The sequence below is a fragment of the Chionomys nivalis genome, chromosome 26 (assembly GCF_950005125.1).
Source record: "Chionomys nivalis chromosome 26, mChiNiv1.1, whole genome shotgun sequence".
NCBI lineage: Eukaryota > Metazoa > Chordata > Mammalia > Rodentia > Cricetidae > Chionomys > Chionomys nivalis.
The window spans coordinates 7179040-7205433 of record NC_080111.1 but is presented as its reverse complement, the minus strand read 5'-3'; the positions used below and the strand labels follow the sequence as shown (position 1 = coordinate 7205433).

The following is a 26394-nucleotide window of genomic DNA, read 5'->3' as shown; positions in this document are numbered from 1 at the left end:
GGCAAACAGCTACAGAGAAGGGCATCCAATGGCTTGATCAGGCACAGGCATCTGTACCCTCAAACGCCGCACACAACTATAAATCACATGCATATGTGTGGTGCTTGTGCGCGTGCGCGCGCGCACGCGCGCGCTGCGCGCGCGCACACACACGGGTTTTTACTTTGGCTTATAATTTCACAAATGTGAGTCCCTTATGGTGGGGAGGCTTGATAGAAGCATTCATATCATGGTGACTGAGAAACAGGGAAATGAGAGTGAGAAGAAGGGGAAGCTACAGTTCCCTAGTGAGCACCTCTAGTTAGGCCACCCCTCCTACTTTTCAGAGCCCCTCAATATGCTTTGACATTATCACGTTTTTAGGAGATGGTGTCATACATTTGGCCTTCAGGATCTCTCCTTGGAAGCAGACACATTAGGGTGTGCTGAACTAGCGTTCCAGGTGTGTCTCAATCCAATCAGGTAGGCAGTTAAAGTAACGATAGGGTTGGGAGAAATGGAGGTATATACAACTTAGTCTTCCTCAACACATCTTTGGGTCATTTTATTGGGAATCCTTGTTGTCTTTCTTTATGGATTCACTAAAATTCATGCTCCTCTCCAGTCAGTTGACGAAGACAAGGTTAGAGATTCAAAGCATGAAATGGGTTGGGTCTGCCATTGTTTGCTGGCAGGTGGAGAGGGCTCCCTGGTCAGGAATTTGGGCTGCACTGCACCCAGGAGTAAAGAGTAGCCTTGATGACATTTGGCAAGGAAAGAGAGCAAGCATCCCGCTCTTCTGGGATCTGAACAATGGTGAGGTCTGAAGCTGACACCTTGCATTCAGGCTCAGATGCGCTGCCTTCTGTCCTATGAAGTTGTGAGCTAGTAAACGAACCAGGTAATGTCACTACATTCATGTGACTTCTTACACAGAAATAGAAAACTAATAGTTTTCTGTAACATTTGTATTTAAGAGAATAAACACTTGCAGGAGGACTTATCAGAATAGTAAAATTATGTTTTTTTCTACTTACTTAATATCATTTAATTGAATTAAAAAACAATAAATATAATTTTAAAAGCTAACAAGGTAACTTACTGTGAGGAGAACTCAAACCCCATTGAAGTTGGATGTGAAGTTATCATATCTAAATCTAAAGAAGTAGTATTTTCTCATTAATTTCCATTTAATAGTTCCATGTAGTCATTACTGTCATCCTAGCAAAAATATTACATAATATTGTAAACTAGTAGTGCTTTTTTCATGAGGGAAAATTCCAGAAGTTAAACACACACACACACACACACACACACACACACACATTTTAAAACCTTTGGCATGAGAGCAAATGAGCCAACGTTTATTTCAGGCTTTCTGAGACCCAGAGCTAGGAAGGTTATTCTGTTTGCTTTGCTCCTATCTACCTGTGAACCCAGCACCTCCCTTGGGTCTTAGCATATATAGTTTGTGCTTAATACTTACCTGTTGGCAGAGACAAATGAATGTGCTTCTGTCAGTGTTGCCTTTTAAAGGCCTTATACAGTCCCTTCTATCAAATGGTTCCACTACATTAGAGTGAACTTCCCATTTCTGTGTGGTTTGACTTTGAAAGTCCAACCATCTCTATCTCACGGCCCAGCTTCCTTCCCCTTCTGTCCTCTCTATTTCCAGAACATATTAGCATGCCAATGTTCATGACCCTGGACCACACAATGTCTGAAGTGCATTAGGAGGTGTAGCTTTTGGGGGTGATTCGACCACAAAGGCTCCAGGCACCCTTGTGGGAATAATGCCTTTAGGAAACAAGACTTAGCCACAGTGATGTCCTGGCCTAAGCTGCTGCCAAGAGCTGTGTCTGGGTCCAGGGTTCTGCTGCACTTGGGGTCTGTGATGATGTCTGTGATCCGTGTTAGCACAGGGGGGTCAATGGAACCATGCGATGCTGAGCCAGCCCTGTCTTTCAGTTGCCATGGGATAGCTGGCCTGTCCCTTGATAGGTACTGCAGCAGGAGAGCTGGTCCTACTACCCAGGGAAGAGCTGTCTCCCCTCCACCGCACACTCTTGGGAAAGATGGCTCCACCCCTCACCACAAGTGTGCACTGTATCTAGGCAGCACATTAGAGTTGACTTTGTGGTCAAGGACCACAGGGTCCATGGTGAGGTAGGTGAGCCAATCCTGAGGGTATGAGAGCAGGGGATCTGACCCCGCCCCCTTTCCTTTTCTGCCATGAGGTGTCATGGGTGAGAGAAAGATGTCCTCCTCTCTCACCCATTACCACCTGCAACAGGTGAGGGTGCTGGCCCCAGGGTCATAAGAGTCAGGGACCTAGCCCTTCCCCTCACCAGCTACAGCATCTAGGAGAGCAGGTGGCATGGGAGGTCCTTCTGTCTATGTTTTGCTTTCATTGGTTAATGAATAAAGATCTGGCTTGTCCTATAGCATGGGAGAGGAGGAGGGCGGAGTCAGAGAGACGCCATGGAGCCGCCAGAGACAGACGCTGGGAATTTAACCCAGTAAGTCATAGCTTTGTGGCGATACACAGATGAATAGAAATGGGTTGAATTAATATAAGATTTAGCCAATGAAAAGCTAGAGCTAATGGGCCAAGCAGTGTTTTAATTAATAGAGTTTCTGTGTGATTATTTTGGGTCTAAGCTAGCTGGGCACCCTGGAACCAAACAAGCGACTTCTCCTCCAATAAGCAGGCTCTGCACCCCATCTAGATAGCTAACCAGAGCTGACCCTGTTGTTGGGAATGCAGGTGAACTAGTCCTGAGGGCCTGAGAACAGGAGAGCGGACACCCCTTCCATCCTCCCATAAGCACCCTAGAGCAATAGGGAGAGAGGGTCCTGTACCTCGCCTGGGCAAAGCAGTAGAGATGACCTTGGTGGCGTGAATGTAGATGAAGACCTTAGAGCAGGAGAACAAACTACAATGGGTAAGCCAACCAAGGCAGCACTGGAGAGCATGCCCAGCTAGTGATGGTGAGGGATAGCTGGCAGGCTGACCAATCCAGCCACTACAGGCCCAGAACTAGGGCTTTGAGTTGGCCCACCCCCACATCCTCATCTGTGAACTGTTGGAGCATGTGAAGGGGGCGAACCTACAGATTCAAGACAGCAGGATCCCCATGACACAGGATGACAGTGACAGATTATCCAAGAGGAGCCCCAGTGAGAGCTCATTATTGGAGATGTAGCAGAAGCCAGAGGCCTTGAGTCAGACCAATGACGGGTGGCAGTGAGCTCTTGAAGTAAAGATGTACACGCTAAAGGGTAAACTGTGGGACTCAATGGGCCACACTACAGCTCCCACACGGCTTTCTTTCTTTTGTTTGTTTAGCTTATTCTTTGGTTTTTCTTTTAAATTTTGTTTAGTTTTGGGGGGAGGTTGCGAGGGCAGAGGGCACATGTGAGGGGATGGGGAGACAAGTAGGATCAGGATGCATGGTGTAAAATCCACAAAGAATCAGTAAAAGTGAAGAGAATTCAAAAGCAAAGAAAACAGGCCTTAGATGCCTGCTGCTTCCATTGTAAACCAGAAGGCAAGGCCTTTACAAGATTCTAAATCTGCTGGTAACCCGTCCTTGGGTGTCTTTGCCTTTAATCCTGTGAGAAATACATTTCTGTTGTGTGAGCGAACCACCTAGTTTCGGGAAGGTCTGGGATGTGCAGAGATGAGTTCCTGATCCTCCACTGAGTGATCTCGGCTGACTGTATGCACATTGTTTCCGTGAGACTGAGCAGCCCCTCTCTCTCAAATTGTAGCTTCCCTTTTGTTTCGCTACAGTTAAGTTCACATTCCTTTTCCAGGGAATTCTCGGCTTTTCATCTTCGTCTAGAGACAGGGAGTCTCCCCATGGCAAAAGTATGCTTTTGTTTTATATGCATGCTTAACATGGGGCTTGACACAAATGCCCAATAAATATAATCAACGTTAATAAGTAAAATGAAATATGTATTGAGAAAATGCTTGGGGCAGAGAAATATTCTTTGGAGTTATTGTTTAATTCATGTTTAACTAATTTCATTTAATCTTTGTAAAGCCAAGCTACAAGGTAGTTGGAAAGAAGACCTTAGGCTTCGAGAACACAGAACGATGGCAGAAGGAACTAGACCCATGGATGTGTTAGCTTTCCATTGCTGAACTAAAATCCTTGATCTAGACAAGAGAAGAGTTACTTAGGTTCAGGGTTCCAGTGGCCCAGGGTCCTTGACTTCATTGATATAAAAGTGCTAGTGAGACAGAACCTAATGGCAGCCAGAGATACCCACTTTATGAACAGGAAGTGAAACCCAATAAGAAATCAGGGACCAGGGATGACCTCTAAGGATGTATGTGCCCAGGGCCTCATTTACTCCAGAAAGAGGCCCCTTCCCAAAGTTTCTGCTCCCTCTCTAAATAGCACCATTATGAAGGACTCAGTCCTTCAACAAAGGAGACTTAGAGGTACACTACATATTCAAACCCTGGCAGTGAGCTAAGGGGCTTACTAAATTATACTCAATTGACTTCATTTGCTTTCTGTGTGGAATTTCAAGGACAATCCCTTAAGTTGTGATACTGCAAATCTACATGCATCCTAGGGTGGGAATCTTTCTTTCTTTCTTTCTGTCTTTCTTTCTGTCTTTCTTTCTGTCTTTCTTTCTGTCTTTCTGTCTGTCTTTCTTTCTTTCTTTCTTTCTTTCTTTCTTTCTTTCTTTCTTTCTTTCCTTCTCCTTCTTCTCCTTCTTCTTCTTTTTCTTTCCTTCTTCTTCTTCTTCTTCTTCTTCTTCTTCTTCTTCTTCTTCTTCTTCTTCTTCTTCTTCTTCCTCTTCCTCTTCCTCTTCCTCTTCCTCTTCCTCTTCTTCTTCCTCCTCCTCCTCCTCCTCCTCCTCCTTCTTCTTCTTTCTTCTTCTCCCTTTCTATTTAGGAACTTGAAATTATTGGTTGAAAGATCCTAGGATATTTAACTTGCTTATTCACCAGATGCTGCATGTTCCTCTGTGTCCTAAGGGTTGTGGAGATAGTTGCCATGCTAGTAGCCCTTAGAGACCCAGCTAACCCTTGCCCTTCCTCAGAACGACAAGTGGTTGCAAACATGAAAAGCTTCTCTTTAACAGAGGGCACCATGACCCTGTGCTAAATCTCTATCAGTGTCTTTCTCCAACTCTGAGTTCTGGAAGCTCAATTTAGCACCCCAAAAACACTGAGCCACATTCTTCCCTTTCTGTATCTCATTATCAACAACAAGGAGTCAGAGAACAAGTGTTGGCTGGCAGTTTCACCAAGACACACGACAGAGCGGAACACAGGCTTGCTTTTTGTCATCTATAAAGTCTCTAAGTTATTGACCAAAGCAGATATTTTTTTTTCAGTCCAAACACAGATGGGAGAGAAAGTTCGCGTGTTTAGTGAACCAAGTCCACTCGTCTGACATCCGGGGATGCTGCAGGTAACTCACATGCGTAATGGCAAGGGATGATGCCTTCTTCCTAGGGTGCATGTAGCCACTCCCCTGCAACTGGCTTTGGCTCCCTTATCCCACTAAGCACAGATCACGTAGAGTGGTCTTCTGATGCTTGTAGCATCAACAAGAGAGAGGGAATGTTCTTAGAGGCTCTAGCAGGAGAACTTCCACACTGTTTTCCCCTAGGAGGGTTTCTGTGCTCTTTAGGCAAATCTGATCCTTTCGCTAGCATTCTATTCTGGTGTTTATGGTCTGCAGAAAGGCAAGAAGAACCCCAGTGCCTTCATCTTGAGAGATCAGGAGTCACAACCTGATGGGCTGTGCCTGGACCACATCCAGCCAACAAATATTGGCATTTGGCTTGTACAGTGTACAACTGCTCAAAACCGATCGAACTGCTTGCCAGAAATTAAAAGCCAGGAGGCTTTCACAGTACAAAGAAATCCGGAGTTTAGCTCTTTCCATGAGAAGTCTAAATTTTGGCATCCCTGGCCTGGTTTTCCACGTGGCATAGCCCTTGTGGCTTCTCGAACACTCTCCCTTTGTGGGAGTTAGGAGAACGCACGCCTTCAGGCATGTGAGTTGCAAGCCTGCTTCACCAGAAAGCCCACACGTGATAGCCTTGTCACAGCCGCCACCACCTGTTTAGGATGTTTCACTTCTGTCTGAGCTCTTCAGACATTTAAGGCAGTAGCCACTGCCAAAGCCTTTGGAGGGAGTTGCTGCCTGCAGCATCCACCTTTAGTCAATGAGTTCTGACCTAGAGGGCTTTCTTTGATTTCTTGCCCATAGAGATGGGGGTTCAAGCATTTTTTTCCTAGCCTCTGTTTTTCCCAAGAAGAAAGCTTCACAGTAGTATAGAAATTACAGCCACTGGAAGGTTCACATACCATGGTGGGCCACTTAATCTCCAAACTCCTCCTTCCTACCTTGTGTTAATTTTTTCTCTTGTTACCAGCCTATGAGGCAAGGCATATCTGAGTAGATCATAGCAATTTCTCAAGCATGATGGAGGAATATGATTCCCGTAACGTACAGAGGTTGAGGCGGGCCTCATGAGCCATCTTTGAATGAGCAACTTGCAGGATCTATCTGTCGACAGCTTGCTCTTGTTAAACCCTGTCTGAAAGAGAGCCCTGCAGCCCCTGATAATGACACCAAGGACCTAAAGAGCCCCATGGGGTCTTAAAAAAAACCTGAGAATAGTTCTCCAAAATTCATCACCTACATGTGTGTGTTTAAGGCCCTGAGATGACAATCACAAGGAGCATTTATGAAGTGCAGCTGTCTGTGATGCTGGAGAAATGAGAAAACAAAGGTGAATGGTAGACTATTCACAATAAGCACAGTTATGCCATAGCCAGGAGTCTGTCTAGCAGGATGGATTTCAGATTGGGGATTGCACATTGGAACTCCTTACTAGTTATGTTAACTTGGTCAAGTCGTATGCCCTCACACAAAAAACAGTTGGTCCCTGTATCCATGGTTCTGCATCAGTGGGTTCAATCACAGATCAAAAATAACCAGAAAAAAAAAAAAAGCAACCACTTAAGTGTTAAAATGCAAAGACCTTTTCTCTCATCTTTACTTTCTAAACAATTTGGTATAAGAATTCTTCAGTGAAATGTGTGCATTGTTTGGGCTGGAGAAATGGGTTTAGCAGTTAAGGGTGCTTGCTAATCTTGCAGAGGGTCCAGGTTCAGGTCCCAGCATCCACATCAGGCTTCTCCCAACCACGTGTAACTCCAGTTCCAGGGGATCCACTGCCCTTTGTCCTCCCAGACACTTGCAGACCTGTGGTGCCATCAACCAATACAGGTACACACACATACATAAAAATAAAAATATATAAAGAAATTGAAAAATGTGCGCGTTGTATTAGGAAATAGTAATCTAGAGATAATTTGAAGTGTAGGAGGATTGCATAGATTATATTCAGGCACTGTGCCTTCTTGTAACATTTTTGGATTTTGACAGCCACGAAACTGGGCTGTGCTGCACAGATCAGAGAGACACAGTTTCCATTTAAATGAGAATGCACTGAATGTTTAAAAATGTCTGGAGTCCCTCCTCTTGACCTTACCACTTAGAGTAAGTTAACCGCAACATCTCAAGTTCTTACTCTATTAAAAGGGAGGAAATCCGGTACTTTCCCGGTAGGGTTCTGCATATGTGAGATCATACTTGTTCTAGGTACATAGAATTGCTGGCCGTTGGGGTGCTCCTCCTGAATCAAGGAAACTGTGAAAGTTATTGGTTCTTTCCTTTCACTTTCTGTGTATTCTGCCCAAAGCACTTAAGAATTTCAGCAAATGAACAAGAGTAAAGGTTGCTTTGCTCTATAAATATTCAACAAATCGATTTTTACAGTGGAAAGTATAATACATATATGGATATCAAGCTGGATTCTAAAGGTGTAACTTCTTAATTGGGCAGTTTGCGTGCAGAATTAAAAATAATTTTAGGCTTGCAAATATCGCAAGATAACGCGATGGTCAAAGTAAAGGATAAAGCGCCTTTAATGGCGTGAGCTTTCTGCCTGGTCCCTTGAGGAGTGAGCTGCTGACTGCAGAATTCTTTATCTGGACACCTGGATCAAGCAACCCTCAAAGGTCGCAATGCCAATTTCACTGACAGCGTGTTTTGCAGTCCTGGAGTCTTGGGTTTTAGGGAAGGACTTGTGGTTGCTATGGAACTGTTAATAATGATTGCTGCCTGCACCTCCATTCTTCACACTCCCAATCTCCAATATAAAATCACTTAGATCTGGGCTGGAGGGCAGTAAACAGACTTTCGAGCAGGAATTAACTGGGCTCAGGCATTAGTGTCTTAATGTAGGAAACGACTTTCATTATAACCTTTACTTAACACCGGCGGCTTGGCCGTGCAGGAGCTCCAGTTTGCTCCTAGTGGATAGAATCGTACCAAACCCAAACTTCGCAGTGGATGGGCGGCGCTAGAGCGGAGGCTGTCAGTGGAAAGCTAGTGCCGAGAACGCGTGCATTTGTGCAGGACTAATTCTTATCCTCAGTCTGGTTTTACTTTCTCATATTCTAAAAACTGGATCCCTAAGTTAGAGGGAAAGATGCCCGTTGAACTACCTGTAAGCTTAAAAGAAATGAATCCTGCAGAAAAATCACGTTTTATTGCTCGTTTTTTTTTTTTTTTTTTTTTTTTTTTTTTGTGATTTTTGTGATTCATATAAGAGAAGAATCTTACGACCGGATTGCACTCCTAAATACAGCTCTCAGTCCTTATTAATGTGAAGCTGGTATTTAGGGGGCACTAATGGAGTTCCTGAGCTCCAGGCACATAAAGTTAGGGGTGGTTTATTGGATGGGTGGGATGAAGACATATCTAATCTGGGGACTTCCCAGCCTCACCAGTATGCAAATAATTCAACCATAATACAAAACCGATAGGTCCCATAGCCACAGATGCTGCTTGCTCTCATCCCTATGGTATGCGTTTCCCAACAATTATCTGGCCTAATTCTGTTTTATTGCTTGGGGTTTTAAAGCTTCGACTGTGGAACATTGAATACATGTGATTGCCAGTATCTTAGGATGTCTGCATGCAGTTTCGACTGACAAGTGTCTCATGTATAGGAATCAATAAAGCATTTTTGCAACGGGAGATAGAAATGTGTCATGGACCCGAGGATTCCCCCAGCTCATCAGGCATATTAAGTGACAGTCACTCTACAGAAGGTGGAACAAGCCTGCTTCGGGTGCTGGGTAAAAGAGTCTATGCAGTCCATGACCCCGCAGAAGACAAAAGTGTATCTGGGTGAACAAACTGAATGCACAGCTCGACAGGTTCCGAAGCAGAGGGCTGCCTGGCGCAATCCTACCAAATGCAGATGGAACTAGCAAATTCATCAAGCAGCTGCAATCAATTCACCTGCTATAGAGCTGGCAAGGTGGTGTTGAGAAAGTTAAACTCGAAGAATGAGTGCTGAATTTCTAAATGTGGTGGTGGGGTGGGGGGAGACAGCAGAGTTAATAGGGGAACCAAGACAGAAACAATCACCATCTCCGTTACACCCAGCAAACATTTTGCAATCAGCTCCTTCTGCCTGTAAGACGGTTTTTGTCAAATACACCGACACTGTTATACACTTTTTATTTTTTGGTTTATTGGATCTTATTTCACACAGGCATTGTTAGTTCAACAAGTCAGTATTTGGGGGTTACATCCACCGCAGCATAGGAGCAGAGCTGAAGAGGTTACACCATCAACCCACTGTTTCCGTCTTGTCCCTTGCAATCAGAGGCAGCTTGTGACTGCTGCTTGGAGTCACCTCCTCCTGCCAGGTCGCTGGGGTCATCTCTAGCTGTCAGTCAGTCAGTCAGGTCAGCTGCCCTGCAGACCGAGAGCAGAGAATTCAAGCCCGGGGCCTCCTATCTTTACAGTGTAACTTAGCAAAATGTTGGCATTTTGTAATGAAAAATAGTTAAGGCAACCTTTTAGTATGTTAGGCAGAATGAACAAACACATGGCATAAAATACTAGCTAGAAGCTAAAACAACACATTAGTATCCTGCAAAATTAATGTATAAATAAACTATTACCTGGAATGACATTACCATTATGTATATAAAAAGAAAAACTGGAATTTTCTCTTCTGACACATGCAAGTTTGAATACCTTATCAACCTATATCATATTTGGAGTGGAAAGGTCACTTCAGAATGGAAAAAATATTAAAGGATTATGTGACTGGCCTCCCCGCAAAACAGCACATGCTATTTATTTCAGACTTGCGTTATTCCGAGGAGACAGCATCCTTTTGAATGTCTTCACAGAGGATGTGCACCGCCATTCACTTAGCAAGAAGAACTAGGACTTCTATACCAGAATATATGGTTAGAGCATATAATACTAGAGTAGGAAGCTAAGACATATCCTTGTAAGATAGATGAGCCTCTGTAGTATTGTTATTAAAGAGTAAAATAGATTTAAAATGTCAATACTTCATTTTTGAGTACATCCTTTTTTTCACTGCAGCATCCTTCCTTTTGGTCTCCTTTGTATTCCATTTCTCGTGTTCCGACCGCGTCACCCTAGGTTCTTAGCTTACTGGTCCCCATGCCCTTACCTGACCATCACAGCGGTCCAATCCCTCCACGTGTAATGAATGAACAAGGTTCCTATAAGAGAATAATCAGCTGAGCATTGCGCTCTATCTTTTGTAAATATTTTTTTTTCTTAAAATACAGAGTTACATTTTCAGTGTACAGACTTACGTGTATTCTAGGTCACATATCTGAAGAATAATCATTCATAGACCATGGTGAGAAATCACTATGTTACTGCTACATACAATTCAGCAAGCTGATAGAATGACAAAAAAAAATCACATTTCATGACTACTGTCTTAAATCTACTTTAGTTTTCCTGACTAAGCCAAATAGATTGGTGTTTATTAATTGTTCTATCCCTTTCTTATTCCAAACTTGGAGGAATTCTACAGAAACAGAACTTAAGAGCAAATTAAAAGTGGAACTCCTGGCGTTTTGTTTCCTTGAGTCCATGTATGTCTGAGGGCATGACCAGTGATTATGGCCTGGACAGTCACAGCCGGGAGCAGGAAGAGATGGAGAGGTGCAGAGGTGGTTTTGGGGATGCGGATGCCCCTGAGCCAGCGCTGGGTTCTGCAGCTGGCCCCGTGTGCTGGGTGGACGTGCACTCAGGCAGTCTGGTCCACCTGCAGCACGGCCGGTTGGACCTGTTTCTCACCGGATCCTTCCATGTCTTCGGAGTCGAGCATGTAACCACTCTCATCATACACCTGCTGTGCCTGCTGCAGATCCACCGACTCCCCCTCTTCATCCTCCGCAATGGTCAGGTCAGCATTGCTGCCCACGCCGGAGCTGTTCCCCTTCAAAGCTGGCTTCTCACCATCTTCCGCGCTGCCGCTGGGGAGGGAGGCTTCGGAAACACCCTCTGTGAAGGAGCTCTGGTCGTCCAACTTGGTCTCATTTTCTGCAGAGCTTTCTCCCTCTCGGACTTTCTTCCTCCCGAAGGACAGGGGAGAAACCTTGAAAGAGGAGCTTATCCCCGAAGAGGCTTTCTGGTGGGTGGATGCGAGTGATTTCTTAATCTTTTCCCTCCTCTCAACAGATACGATCTTTGTGCCCAGCTTGTTCATCTTTTTCTCGATATTCTGGCGAGAAAAGGCTTTCTTGAGACTATCCACTTTCCGCAGGCTGGATCTCTTTATTTTCTCTGCCCTGCTTTCTTCCAGCTTCTCGTCAGCGCTGTCTTCCAGGCCTTCCTCATCACAGGGCAATTCGTCATCGGAGGAGAGTTCCACGTTGTGCAGGGTCTCCTCCAGGGACTTATTCTCCTCAGCAAACTCCTCCTTGCCTTCCGCAGGAGCGGGAACCGGCTCCTTCACAAACACACTGGCAGGGATCTCACTTTCTTCCTGAAAAGAAGGGCAGTGTGGGTTTAGGATAATGGCACATTTTACAAATAGCCCAGAACGACTGTGATTTGGGTGCGATTCTGGGCAATGGAAATGATAGAAATCAAGGATGGCTTCGTTCTCTAGAATAGGAAACGACTCTTTCTCGTGTGGGTGCAGTCATTCCCCTCGGGCTGGATAAGGCCAGGCTGGCCCGTGGGAATACCAGGAGCGGAGCTGGCAAAGGCTCTATCAGTGACAGGCAGAGGGAAGTGGCCTGACTCATAGAGGCCAGGAAGCTGCCTAGATAAAGAGACCAAAGTAAGTGGCAGCCCTGAGAGCCCAGAGGCCTTCTCTCCTCTCTTCCGTCTGGCCAGAGGCACAGCTTCTGCCACAATTCCAGTACAAACATGTCCAGAGTTCATGGTGGAAAATGCAGACGGAGCCAGAGGGGAGTTAAGGAGTCCTTAAATGAAGAATAGCATTGAAGAAGCCTTGATCAGGTCCCTCTTCCTCCACTGGGCATTAGAAGAGACGGTTGGACAGACCAATATCAACACACACACACACACACGCACACACACACACAGATGCACACACACATGCATGCATCCACACACGCACACACACACAGATGCACACACATACACACATGCATGCATCCACACACGCACACACACACAGATGCACACACATACACACATGCATGCATCCACACACGCACACACACACAGATGCACACACATACACACATGCATGCATCCACGCACGCACACACAGATGCACACACATACACACATGCATGCATCCACACATGTACACATGCACGCACATGCACGTATATACACACATTTACGCACACAATGACACACACGTGTACACATGCACACACAAACATACACACACGCACACATATGCACACATAATACACATTCATGCACACATTCACACACATGTACGCACATGTATACACATACACACGCACACATACATATGCACACATACTTATACACACACACATTATTGAGTGATGTAAGTGAGGATTCGCCTTCCCAGCTCCTGCTTGTAAAGCCATGTGATTAGGATGTGTCCTGTGGGAATCAGGAAGGGACCGAGAGGAGTCAAACATGTGACCAGATAGGGTGTCAAGCCTCTAGTGTGCAGTGTGTCTTTGGGCAATGAAGCTCTGGGCTCACCGTCAGCTAAGAGTGAGGAGAGAAGCTGGGGAGCCAGCCCTCTTCAGACTTCCCAGCATACCCCACCTCCAGCCCCTGGCAGAGGCAACCGTGGCCTCCCATAGGGTCTCTGGGATTGGCAGAGCCAGAAAATCTGCCCCGTGCAAAGTTGCTCCCTGAGAGATCAGAACACAGACAGATTCAGGCCACATAGCATAAGAGCAACTTTGAGTTTTAAGTGGTTTTTTTTTTTTCACTGTTACACAAGAATCCATTATCATGGTACCCTCGTGGTTTTGTAGAAAATAATAGCACAAGGTGAAGAATTATGGCAGGAGGCCTGAGTGTGTCTTCGCTGAACTGTTAAATGGCTGTGGAGCATCAGCAAACAGCTTAATCTCCTTGGGTTCCGCTCCTTCCAGATAGGAACCAGAGGATTTGACCTAGATTAGCAGCTTTCAAAATGCACTGCCAGGGCCACTGGGGGTTCTGTGGGAATGTAAGCCGGGCACGCATCCAGACTCCTTTCCACCTACACTGCGCCCAGAGCCTCCAGGTGACCTGATTGCATCTCAGCCGGTTCGGCACACTTGGAAGTAGGAAAACAAACTGCCGTCTGTGGACGTGAAGGTCTGCTTTCCCCGTGCATGGCCTTCCAGGGTGCTGGCAGGTGTTCGGAAGGCTGCCGCGTGAGAGAAAACCCATCAGCGATCTTACACAGCACCAAACCCTGCGTCCTGTGTTACCAACCTGCCAGACAGGGCGTGGCCGCGGGCACAGTAGTGGCATTGTTGTCATGGGTGACTAGCTGTTTTCTGATTGGGTTTGAGGCCTGCTTCACAGGTAATAATGGTATGGCTGTCGTGGGTGACTAACTAACTACTTTCTGATTGGATTTGAGGCCTGCTTCATAGGAAGGGAGTTTAGTTCTGGTACTATAACCCTGGTTGAAGAACATGGCTGGGGAGATCATGGTCCTTAGAATACGTTCTGCTATTATTATTTTGACAAATGGTCATGAATTGAAAGTAGCTTTTCAGTATCAATGCTTGTCTCATAGACCAGGCCTGCTCTGGTCCTTGATCAGAGAAGCTTTTCTTTGTAGTAAGTGCACAATTGGTTATGGTGCTGAGAGCAAGAGACCACTCAGCCCTCAGTAGGTCGCTATATCAATCCCCTCCCCTCATGAAGGCTCAGGGAACACTGAGCGAGGGAGATGGAAAGAATTTAAGTACTGGAGGGATAGGGAGAAGTTCTGTGAACGTCTATCTTCTGTACGTGACATAAGAATTACACCTGTGAGCTCATAGAAGTTGGGGCTACCTGTACAGGACATGCAAAAGATGGTGTGCATGATGACCCAGGCCTCACCCCTTAACTGAGGAGCTATCGGCAGTGGCTAGTTCCCAGGAGTCCTTTAGGAGGTGGACTTTTGAAGCCAACAGCTTGTCATGCTTCAAGCTGAAGTTGCCTCTGCTTCTTCACGGGCACGTGCTTTCTGGAAGGGTTTTTATCTTTTCTTCCGCACTGTGTCTCCCATGTAAAGTTTAACAACTACTCACTAGGGGAACACGTCAGGTAAGACAGCTTTCTAAGAAGGTGGCTGAGGTGTAGATTGCTCTATGTGGGGGCAGGCTGTAGGGCTGTAGGAGAGCCAACCTGCTCAGCTCTGCGTCTACAGGGAGGTCAGCTGAATGCTGTTGGCACTGGGGATACTAGAGAGGCCAAGGCCTGAGGGGCACTGTGGTCTCCCTCTGAAAGAAGGGTTCTGTTTCCAGTGGAGCGGTACAGAACGGGTAGACTTACAGAAGCAGTTAGGGCTCTGATGTCTCGTCTGGAAGCAACGTCTCTCCTGGGCTTTGATTAAGAGGGCTGAGCGGGGTTGGCAGCTATTGCTTGCAGGGAAGGATAAAACCAAGCGCTCAGTGAAATGCTATTAAAAGTCCTAAGTGGGGAAAGGCATTCAGGCAGAAAACTGAGGAAAATAAGCCTTAAGGTACATTGTCTATACCATAAGCTCTCGGGGCCATCAAAAGTTGCAGACCGGATAACTTTCTGTTCTTCAATTTTAACAAAAGGGTAGAATTAAAATGAGTCTCAGTTTTTCCTAAATGTAAAATTTTATCTTTACCAAAGCAGAGTCTGGTGGCTCTTTTGTCCCTCTTATCGAGGACAGCTTTGAGGAGAGCGTATTAGGAAGTGAATTGTAATATCTGTGTTACATCTTCCGATGGGGGGGATGGGGGAAGGGTGTCGAGGAAGGCGGAAACCCAGGTGAACTCTTTGGTGAAGTGTGAAAATCATTTACAGGTGTGCTCTCGGATGTCAATTATGGAATTAACTCAGCAGGAGCAGAGATAATACAGAATGAGCTGTGTCTTCATGCGGCTGGAAACTACTGAGCAAGGTCTTCTTGCATCTCTGCTTCCCCTCGAGGTACCCAGGCAATATTTTATGCTCGGCCTACCGGACAGTGTGTGCATTTTGTGACTTCTTTTGACATCCTCTTCAAAGGCAACCCTTTCCTTTTATGTGGAAATTTGCAAGTTCCTAAGCACAGAGATCTCTTTCTTTTTCCAAAAACGATTGTTAAGATTCCAGAAAAAGACCAGTTTTCTTCCTTCGAAGTCACTGTCCTGCACAAAGCATACGGAGTATGGTGTCCCGCTGTCGGAGCAGTGGGAATTCAGCGTGGATAGGATCCATGGAGCTGGTCTCGCGTCGGGGCGTATAGTCTAGTGTGTAGCCCTCTTACACACCTCACGGAAACACATTCTGCGTCACATGCCGACCAAGGAGGTGACACTTCTGTGCTCATGGGACATGCTTTCTCTTACACATCCCCAGACTTACAGCTCTTTTCACAGTGGGGCTTGAATGTATAGCCCTAATTCCTCTGCTCCTTACTGAAGCTAGCTCCTGACTTGTCTACCTGGGATTTGTGACTCCCTGAAATGGCACAGCAATCCCTGTGGGTTATTTCCTGGGACAGGTCTACCTAGGAGAAGCCCCTAGGAGCGGGTGGTTATTTGTCCTTAGTTTTCACAAAGGTCCTCAGCCCCCATTGTTGCAGGTGTCCCGGGTTCTGACCTTTAAGAAGGACCCTTAGGAGGTTTTCCAAGGAAGGGAATATTAAGCAGTAAACTTCAAACACATATGACGGATACGCTTGTGGCATACGGGAAAAAGGAATGGAACGAGAAGTAGCATTTTTCACGAGCCTCGGCTTGTTTGCTATTGTATCGATTCTTGTGAGCCAGAAGCCCCAGTTGTGCGTGTAAATATCAGTGCAGCGGAAACTGCCAGCCTGTTGGGCACTGCCTGGTTTGAAGTTGACAATACACATCGTCTCCATACACATACAGACACGCAAACTTAAAAACAAAAGATCCTGCGGCCAGCATTAGCCAAGGAAGTCAGCTTGAAGTCATTTAAACCACCCAGAAAGGAGAGAGGGGCCAGGTCTCTCTCCTTTCACCCCCTTCTCATTCCTGTTGTTAGATAAAAAAAACAGGGACAGGGTGGGATTCTGTTGGGGTGTGAAGAACATAAATTTGTGCCCGTGGAATATTTTATCCAATCATCTCTAAATACTCGCTTTTAAAATGAAGCTATGTCACCTGGCATTCTGATTTATAGGTCTCCTTTACACATCGAGATTTTCTCCAGTTTGTGTTTCTCAGGTATAGATCGCCAAGTGGATAAAGCCATTGATTAGAGCTGTACCCCCGGGGTGGCTGTCGGTGGAATCAGCAAGTCATAAGAGTAAAATGCATTAGCTATAATCCCCGGGCAGACTTTCACATTCTGGAAGATTTAAAAGTCTCTTTTTTTTTTAGTGTTATCAAGGGTTTAATTTTTTTTTTTTAAAGATCACATTGGTTAGGTGTTCTTTGTTACACATGAAAAATACAAAAACAATACAAACCCACACCGAATGATTAAAAGGCTCATAAACATGAACTTGTTTATGCGATAAAAATTATCACAGTGAGATTATAGTTTTGTTTACCTGCTCTACAATGCTATAATTTTTTTATCAATGAAATGAGACCTTGACAGTAATTTTGTCTCTCAGACCCTAAGTTTCTTTCATAGAAAATGGTGTTAAACTAAATGATTATTAAGGGGTTTCTAGACCAAGCATTTTTGATTATGTGATTTTTAACCTACACACTACAAAAAGAAGTGACTGTTCACAGGAACAATACCATGGTGCCCCCATTCACACTCGATGTGTGTAGTCCCACACAGGAGTAAAAACTATAGGGCCTGAGTTGGATTGAAGAGCATTTCAAAAGTCTAGAGGGGGCTGCATCTGACAGAGTGTAGCACACACACACACACACACAAAAAAAAATTTATATGTCTGTGAATGTATGTATCTATGCATGTGTCTATCTATGTAATCTAGCTATCATCTATCCATCTATCATCTATCTATCTATCTATCTATCGATCTATCGATCTATCATCTATCTATCTATCTATCTATCTATCTATCTATCTATCATCTATCTATCATCTATCTATCTATCTATCTATCTATCTATCTATCTATCTATCATCTATCTATCTACTTACCTATCTATCTGAATGCAATTCCTCCCCCAAAATACTAACTACAGTCAGTTATTTATGTTATTTACTCCTAGTGCCCGGGGCAATGCTGACATTTACTAAGTGTAAATAATAACACTAAGAAATAATAGTTTTTAATCTCATACACTAAAGGGGCACTGGATAAGCAACATGACAAAGCCAATATTCTTTAAGGGAATTGGCCCGTGAAGCATGCAGGGAGAGTTTTCACATAAGGGCATCTTTGGTTACACACATCCCCATTTCTTTCCAGTCCGTACCAACAGAATAGCTTTTAGAGCAATGTTCTGGGGTAAAGTCCTCTTTTAAACCAATGGAGTTAAAAATCACACGGAGATTGTACTATTAGCACACTTCTAAAATTCTGATATTATTGAAGAACCCAAATGATGAATCGTTAAAGCGCATTCACAGACTCAACTTCTCAGAAATGTCTCCGCTGAAAATATGTGACCTCTCTCTTCTTTTTTTCTCCAGTTTCACAACTCCATGCGGATGGAAGTGCAAGCTGTCCAGGCATATCCTCATTCGTTCCCTGGTTTTGAAATGATTCCCAGACTTCTTTTTCAAACAATCATCACTAGAACCTTCTGAGGATGCCAGTGGCACCTCCTCTTCAGGGCCAGTTACTGGGCAGTGCCTGAAGCCTTCTCAGCCAGCAGAGAACACTTCTGCTCAGCTTTCCACACAACTTCTACTGTGAGGAAAGGATAGGCAGGCTTCCAAGAAAAACAGTAAACTTGCTATTTCCTTGGCATTAATATTATGATCATCAATGCTTTAAGTTTTATTTTATTTATTGTTTTTTTTATGTCTCATTATTTTAAACTCAAATATTATATTAAACTTTTGTAGAGAAAATTAAAGAGAATAAAATTTCTTCTTTTAACTGAAATTTCCAAATTTATCTTGGTGTTCAAAGGGGCAATGGTTGTTTCTCCAGTTGTCTGCAATTGGAAATATTCACTGAGGAACTGGATGCCCATGAGCTACAATACTGTTGTGGAACACAGCGAAACTTCAACAAATAAATGGCGTGTTTTAAGTAGATTTAAAACAAAGGTAGGAATTAAAAGTCCAAATTATAAGTGTCTTACAAATCATCCTACACACACAGACACTAACACACACACATATACTCATACATACACACTCTCAGAGATATACTCACAGATATACACATACCACACATATATACACATAAACACATCTATACATACAAATACACAACACACACACACTCACACACTCATACATACACATTCTCAAACACAGATATACTCACATATACTCACGTATACAGATACACACACCACACACACACACACACAGTCACATGCTCTCAAACACAGATATATCCTCATATAACTCGCAAACACAGATACACATACACACAATCGCATATATACAAACATATACACACACTCAGAAATAGATTTGGGACGTGAGAGCATTTCACAAACTGCAGACCTCAGATCGACATAGATCTATCTTCACAAACATGGATCTTCTCAACATTACAGTACCAAATATGCCCAAGTCAAGGGATAGCCTTTCCTTTAAAGAATTCCTCCTATTTTCAAATAATTTTTTTTGCCCTAAACCAGAAACATAATTGTTTAGTAAGGAGACTGAAAAGAATTGCATCATAGGCTTTCAGAGCACTGAGAATGACAGATTTTTTTTCAAGGTACAAGTGGCCCCAGTACCGTGTTTGCTGTCTGCATTCTGCATTCTCTGCAGGTCTGGGATGGTCCCCTTCCACCACCGTGTTAGAAAGGTCTATTTAGAGTAGTATTTTGGGTACCGTCCTTTGTTTTCATGGGTTATGATATAATGCTGATTCTGAAATGATGGCAAGCATATAACGGGTGTGTGTATGTGTGTGGGCCAGTAAATCTCAACTAAAAAGGGACCAGAAAAGCTATTTCTTTTTGAAAAATTATTTTAAAGACAATCTTATTTTACATACCAATCCCAGTTCCCTCTCCCTTGCATCCTCCAGTTCCTCACACTTCCCTTCCCCACCCCCCACCCCCATCCACTCCTCGGAGAGGGTGAGACCTCCCTTGGGGAGTCAACAAAGTCTGTTACATCACTAAGGCCTTCCAGCCCATATGTAGGCTGAGCAAGGTGTCCCTCCTTAGGGAATGGGCTCCAAAGAGCCTGTTCACGCACTAGCGATAAATACTGGTTCCACTGACAGTGGTCCCACCAAATGCCCACGCCACATAACTGTCACCCATTGAGAGGGCCTAGTTTGGTCCTATGCAGGTTCCCCAGCTATCGGTCTGGAATCACCAAGCTCCCACTAGCTTGGGCCAGCTGTTTCTGCGGGTTTCCCCATCCTGGTCTGCAAGGATATTTCAAGGTCCTCAGAAGGGTGGGGTCAGTTTTGGCCCAAGAGCTGTATTTCTAGTCTAGTAGAAGGGGAGGCTGCTGTCTCAGCCCTGCATTTCAGGCCCAGACAGTAATAGATTCTATGCAGCGAGCCTTAACTCCATGCCAGTCTGTATGAGTCATCTTAAATATGTGATTTTCTTTATTCTTCCCTTGTGGGACAAGTACGAGCCAGGACGCACTAGCGTTTGGAAGCCCATATTCTGGGACAGACTAAATGTGACATCGAGTCACACCTTTGCCACCAATGTGCTACCCAACTGTAGACAAACTCGGCATCTTCATCTTTAACTCGGGGAAAGGCAAGAAGGTAGCGAGAACGGTGTTGGGCAGTATATGCTGGGCCCATTAAGAGCTCAGCTATTTTCTGGTCTTATTAATGTCCTCTGTGTTTACAGGGCGGGAAACAGAGGCCCACAGAGGGCACGTGTATCCACCGTCAACACAGTTGGCAAAGGATCAAAGGAGGAGGTGGGCCAGTGTCTGTGTTTCCTCCCCCTCTCCTGGATTCCGCTTTAATAAAAATTACTGTTTCTCTCATTAGCATAATTGGTACCCTACTCAAACCTCTACTTCCAGAAAGACTAAACACTCCAGACAGCCACAGTTCCATTCCGTTTCTCAGATAACCATCCTGCGCCTTCGGAGCTGCGATTCTAAATCCCGTTAGCTAGCGAAAACCCTCCCTATGGGAAGAGAAAGCTCTAGTCACTGGCCTGAAGCTCCCTGCCTTCTAAACGGCTCTTTGTGTGTGTGTGTGTGTGTGTGCTTGCTCATGGGCCCAGAATGGTCTGCACACTTTGCTTTGGATTCCCTTAGCTTCCACTTGGGTCTTGTGTGCTTCCATTTCAATTCAGGTGCGGTGCCACACCTGTTGGTGAAACGGAACACAACAGGCGGCTTTGTCAGAGCCTCATCAAGAGCACCTGCCGTTAAGTCACCCACAGTCAGATCCATATCTCTCTCGAATGCCCTAGCCATTTCTTTCCCATCCCTCCTCCACATGCTGGTAGAACATTCATTATCAAAACAAAACCAAATCCTTAAAAATCCTTCTTTTCCTTTACTGGAGAAACCTTTTCCTCCCCTCCTTACTGGAAGGCAAGAGGTACCCATCTATCCCCAGTTCATGCTGAAGGAAGGGAAGTTTCTTTTGACCAGCCTGCGTGTGTTCCGTTTGGTTAGGAAATCGCTACTTGATTTAGAAATCTCTTGAGAGCTAAGGCCTCTAGGCTTAGAATCTCAGACGGTTGACCACATCTCTTTCCCATTCAGCTGCTGCCTGAAAAGCTATGGCATCTGCATTAAAAGCCTAACAGTTCCCCAAATGGGAAAGCCTGTGAGGTCAAGGAGCCTCAGCTGCCGGAACCTCCCAACCCTCAAGTGCAATTTGGGGAGGCCGCAAGAACATCAAGAAGACACTTTCCTTTTATGGTGACAGGCAAGCCCCGGGTTCTGACTTGGCAGAGAAGATTCGTTAGGAAAAAAAGAAGGCTCCTTTGGTTTAGATCCCCGTTTCTACTGTCTCCGGGGAGATAAAGGCTCTCCCTGTATGCGTTCACAATCTGTTGGTTATGGCCTCTCCCCTCCATGGCTTTGAAAGTCTCCCCTTTCACATGGTCGCAAGGAGACGCCCCGAGGCAGGATGGCTCTGCTTCCTGGGGTCCGGGTTGGCTCGGTGCCATCCACAGAAGGGCTTCCAGCACTAGGCAGGGCAGCCCGTGGATTAACAGATGCCCACCACTTGGCCAAACAACAGCCCATGCCATCTTCCTGTCCCCAAATAGCCTTTGCTACATTAATTGCATCACTGATGCATTAAAAAAAGAATTAAGTGGCCCTTTTATGCTAACACAGCCATTTGAAGGAGAAGATATTGAAGGCTGGTCTTTGTGACCACCACCGATGACTCTTTTACTTCACTATAGAGTTTCGTCCTTCTGAGCAATGTGGGCATATCTAGTGGGTTTGTAAAGAGTTGCCCTTTGCTTCCCACTTTTAAAGCACCATTTGCTAGGAAGAACTGGAGACTGTTTTGACAAAAGGTGTCTTAAAGAACACGGCTCGTTTCAACCACCCATTCTGTTAGTTTCCAAACGCACCAGGAGCCTTTGGAGAAAAGGCATGGTTTAAAGGTTTTGTGTGGGCAGTCTTGGTTAGAACAAAAGAAAACAAATCCTTCGTGTAGTTGGCTCACTTCTACTAAGAGTTAATAAAAAGCCACCGAATTAACTTGCCCTGTCCAGCTAACAGCTGCAGCCACAGTCCCAACTTCCTAATGAGAAGAGACAAATGGATTTGTCTGCAGCCGGTGCGTGCACCTGCTCAGCTTTCCACCCTATGCCAAGTGTATCTAGGTGTTTCCTGACAAATGTTCCCAGTCCGCCAGGCCCACGGGCGTTGCCTGAAGGACAAGGGGATTCCAACCCATATGGGCACATTTTATAGTTGGCAGTAGCAGGCGGCTGGAGGATAATGTTTTGCCTGTGTGCTTGACTGGCCAGACAGATTGGATCTCAGGACTGAGATCAGGCACGTGGAGGGGGTGCCCTGGGGACACTAACCTGGAAGATGAGCACTTTGAAGTGGTTGCGGCGGAGGAGCTGGGCGTGGTTGTTTTCCAATCTCTTCACCTGTACGCACTGCCTCTCCAGGCGCTCGCGGACGGCACGCGTGTGAGCGCTGACCTTGCGAGACTTCTCCAGCAGCTTGTTCACGGTGTTGCTGGTGGAGGCCTGGTACTTGGAGAGCTTGGTGAGGTCGTTCTGGATGCCCTTCACGGAGCCCTCCAGGTTGATCTGCCGCTGCTCCATGTTGTGCTGGTTCTCCCTCACGGTGTCCAGCATGTTGACGAGCTTGTCCAGGAGTGTGTGCACGGTCACAGCATTCACCTGCGAGTTGTCCCGGATGGCCTCATCTGTGGAGCCCAGGTTCAGGCTGGGGCTTGGTGTGGAGGAAGGCATTGGGCTGGGGCTGGATGGCTTCTCCTGGCGCGCGTCCGCATTTGGGTGCTGGGACTTTTCGGCTTGTACAGCGTCCTCTCCCATGGCTGCGCAGATGGGAGCCTACTTCCCCTGCTGCAAAGTTTCTCGCTCAGGCAAGAAGTGGGCTGTGGTGACTGCAGAGCGCGGGAGGTCCGTTGGTCTGAACCGGACACTGTTCTCCAGGGCTAGCAGAGGTTCAAGCAGGGAATAACCGGCTAAGCTGATCAGGAGAACTGCATTCCAGCTGCTCTTAAAGGCCCTACTCCACCCAGTGGAAGGCAAAGGTTACTGGACCCACTCTGGGTTCAGCCACAAGCAAACACTTCCTAACCACGTTCTCCGCAAGCCAAAGCTCTTGACTGCGTTCGCTTTTCTTTCCTACACGCCTTCCCTTTTTAAAACAGATTCAATGCCATATTTCAATCATGAGTTCATTTAGAGGCGGGGAGAAACATGTTAACTTGGCTGGCCTTCCCAGCTTTTGATTGGCTAAAGCGAGTAAACTTTCCTCTGGCTGCTGTGTTACTGCGGGCTTCTTTTCCCCTCCCCTGGATACAAGTTATTGTAACCGAAAGTATTGTTTACTCTTGCGCCAGAGCTGACTGATAGGTTGCAGAACACCGAGTGCCCTTCTGGGAGGGGTAGGGCTGAAAGGGTCTGCGCAGCCAAGTTTATGGTGTTCCCTTCTTATTTGCAAAGGAATGGAAATTACACTGATAACTGACAAGAAAAACAGCCTGGTGCGTCCTTCTCTTGCAAGTGAGGAAGCAATCCAGCTTGAAAGAGCTTAGACTGCAGGGATGTTAAGACAAGCGGCCATGCATGCTGTGGAACTGGTACATAAGAGGTGACAATCTTTTGAATGAATGCTTTTTAGAATCACGGAACTTTAAATTTTTTTTCCCACTTTTTAAAAGATGAAAAGAGGAACCCCTCTCCCCAGAATTTTAAAAAATTCTGAATTCTTTAAAAGGAGAAAGTGTGAATTTGTCTCCTCTCATTCTGAATTCATGCCAAGAATTTCTCTATTCCCATCCGCGCGAGGCCTTTACTGACATAGCCCAGCAGTGTGACTGCGGGCCAGGCTGAATTGGAGCGGTTCTAACGCTTGACGTTTCTAGATTCCTGCTCAGTGAAGGGGCACACCTGTTCTCACACGTGGCCCTGCTTAGCGGGGCCTTTGGAATGTGGGGCTTCTCGCCTAACACGACTTTACATGCTTGGATTGGTCTTAAATGTACCCAGACTGTGAAAGTGCTTTTGGCAGGAAGTCTTAACAGACCTGCTTTGAAAGATTTCAAGAACAAATGTCAGCCCACACTGGGTCAGGCACTGATCATGGGACAGCACTTTTCTCAATAGCAATATCTCCATGTAAACCAATGAAACAGTAGCTCTTTTATTAAAAATTGTTCTTAATTGAGCTATATTTCTCTCTGCTCCCCTTCCTTCATACCCCTCCCCTTCTACCCTCTCCCATGATCCCCATGCTCCCAATTTACTCAAGAGATCTTGTCTTTTTCTACTTCCCATGTAGTTTAGATCCATGTATGTCTCTCTTAGGGTCTTCTTTTGGTTTGCTTTTTTTTATTTTTCAAAGTTCTCTCTAGAATCTGATAGGATTCTCCTACAGAGAACAAATGTCTTCTGTCTCCTTGAAATATGCTCAACTGGTAACAATCAGTATTGAATAGGAAGAAAGACTGAGGTCTGCCAACACAACTGGACACTTTCTCGTATACACCTTTTTCTTCTAGGGTCTCACAGGAAATCATTTACAATCTATCATCTGCTCCGATGCCAGGTGGACTTTGTGTCAGGATATTTATTGTATGTTTTCCAGGTCCACTGGGTTGTCCAAAAAACCATTTATTACTTCCCTAAACATTGTCGCCATTCTTTCTGTTCTCAATTTCTGAGCCTTGTCCAGCCAGCCGAGAGGCCTGCTCCGATTTTCCCCTTTGCATATTGATGAAGCTGAATGCCTTTCCCTATATAATCTGTTTACCATTGGCTCATTCAGTAAACCCTGAGAATTTTGCCCACTCCACTCTCCAAAGCCCTTACTCACGACTTTCTTTCACCCATATTTTTCTCAACAGATGGCAAGAGTTGACCTTGGACCCAGAAATGAAAACTAGTGCAGACTGAAGATGGTAACACTTTTTTTTTTTTTTTTTTTTTTTTTTGCTACTCCAGTTTTTCCTCTCAGGAAACAGACTAACTAAGGTCGTGAACTCGCAAGCCCCACTTCCCAGGTCACATTCTGACCCGGTTGTATGTGTAACCCTGGACAACGAGTCTTCTTTTTGTGACCCTAGTTTCTTATTACACAATAAGAACAATATTGGTCCTCTTAGTTGTTATGAAGAATAAATCGATGTTTGTGAAATGTTTGGGCCAGGGCATGGGGTGCAGCGTTGGAGTTAAACACGAAGATAATAAAAATGATCACACCAATTCAATTGTCCAGTTCATTCTCTTCGCCTTGAAGAGAAGAATTTTCATATTTTGTAAACATGTGGTGTCTTGTTGCAGATGCAGAGCTACTATTTCTTCTGCTGTTCCTTTCCCCTGTGCTCATTCGAACATGTGTGGTAGACCTTAGGGAAATACATGAGGTGACCAGCTAACTTACAGATAAGTTAATCTGCTTTAAATGAGCTATTATATGCTCAGCACAGCCTTGGACTCTTAGACAACAGGAAAGAAACATAAATCGAGACTATTATCCTGAAGAAGTTCTGAATCTTTAGCTGGGAAAAGCAAGATTTACGTACAGGAAAAAGTTAAAAGACAATACCAGGCCATACCTAAGGAAGGGTTGAAGCTGTGCTTTTCACCTTCAGGAAGCTGTTACCATCACAATGACCTGGATCTTTTACTTTCCTCAAGGCAGACCCTTGAAGCAAACAGGAAGTGTGGCAAAGAGCTTTAAATTAAAAGACTATCTTGGTAATAAAAGCTTTCCTTATAATACCATATTTGAATGGATGCTGTCCCGAAATAGTTTAAGACTTTGAAAAAAAAAACACAATACATCCAGGAAGCAGGCAGATATTTCAATGTTCTCGGGACAGAGCTGATGCTTGCGGAAGTGGAGGGCTCTGGACGCGGATGCGCAGAAGATGAGAATTTCCTTCATCCTTCTCAGTTGTCTCCCCTCCCCTGCTGCAGTTTTAAGGCCCCCAAAGCTCCCCTGTGAAGGAAGCTTCGGCATTCGTGGGGTCATGCGTCTCAGAGTTTAATAAAGCCTTATTTCGAAATCGCCGTTTCGCAAATATGTTTTGTGAAGTACGAGGAGCGGCAAAGAAATAGAATTTCGTACTATTTTAAACAAACAAGGAAACAAACACACAAGCCAAATCCCAGGTTAACAACCCAAA

At 45.1% G+C, this 26394-nt stretch overlaps 1 protein-coding gene across 1 annotated transcript; it reads right to left on the bottom strand.

Annotated features, from left to right (window-relative positions):
* Positions 1-9554: 9554 nt before the first annotated feature.
* On the bottom strand, positions 9555-23398 carry Cavin2 (caveolae associated protein 2). The gene is made up of 2 exons (XM_057758867.1): positions 22589-23398; positions 9555-11868 (listed from the first exon to the last, which is right to left on the bottom strand). The coding sequence occupies exons 1-2, from the start codon at positions 23069-23071 to the stop codon at positions 11128-11130; spliced, it is 1224 nt and encodes a 407-aa protein (XP_057614850.1). The 5' UTR covers positions 23072-23398; the 3' UTR covers positions 9555-11127.
* Between the last annotated feature and the right edge of the window lie 2996 nt (positions 23399-26394).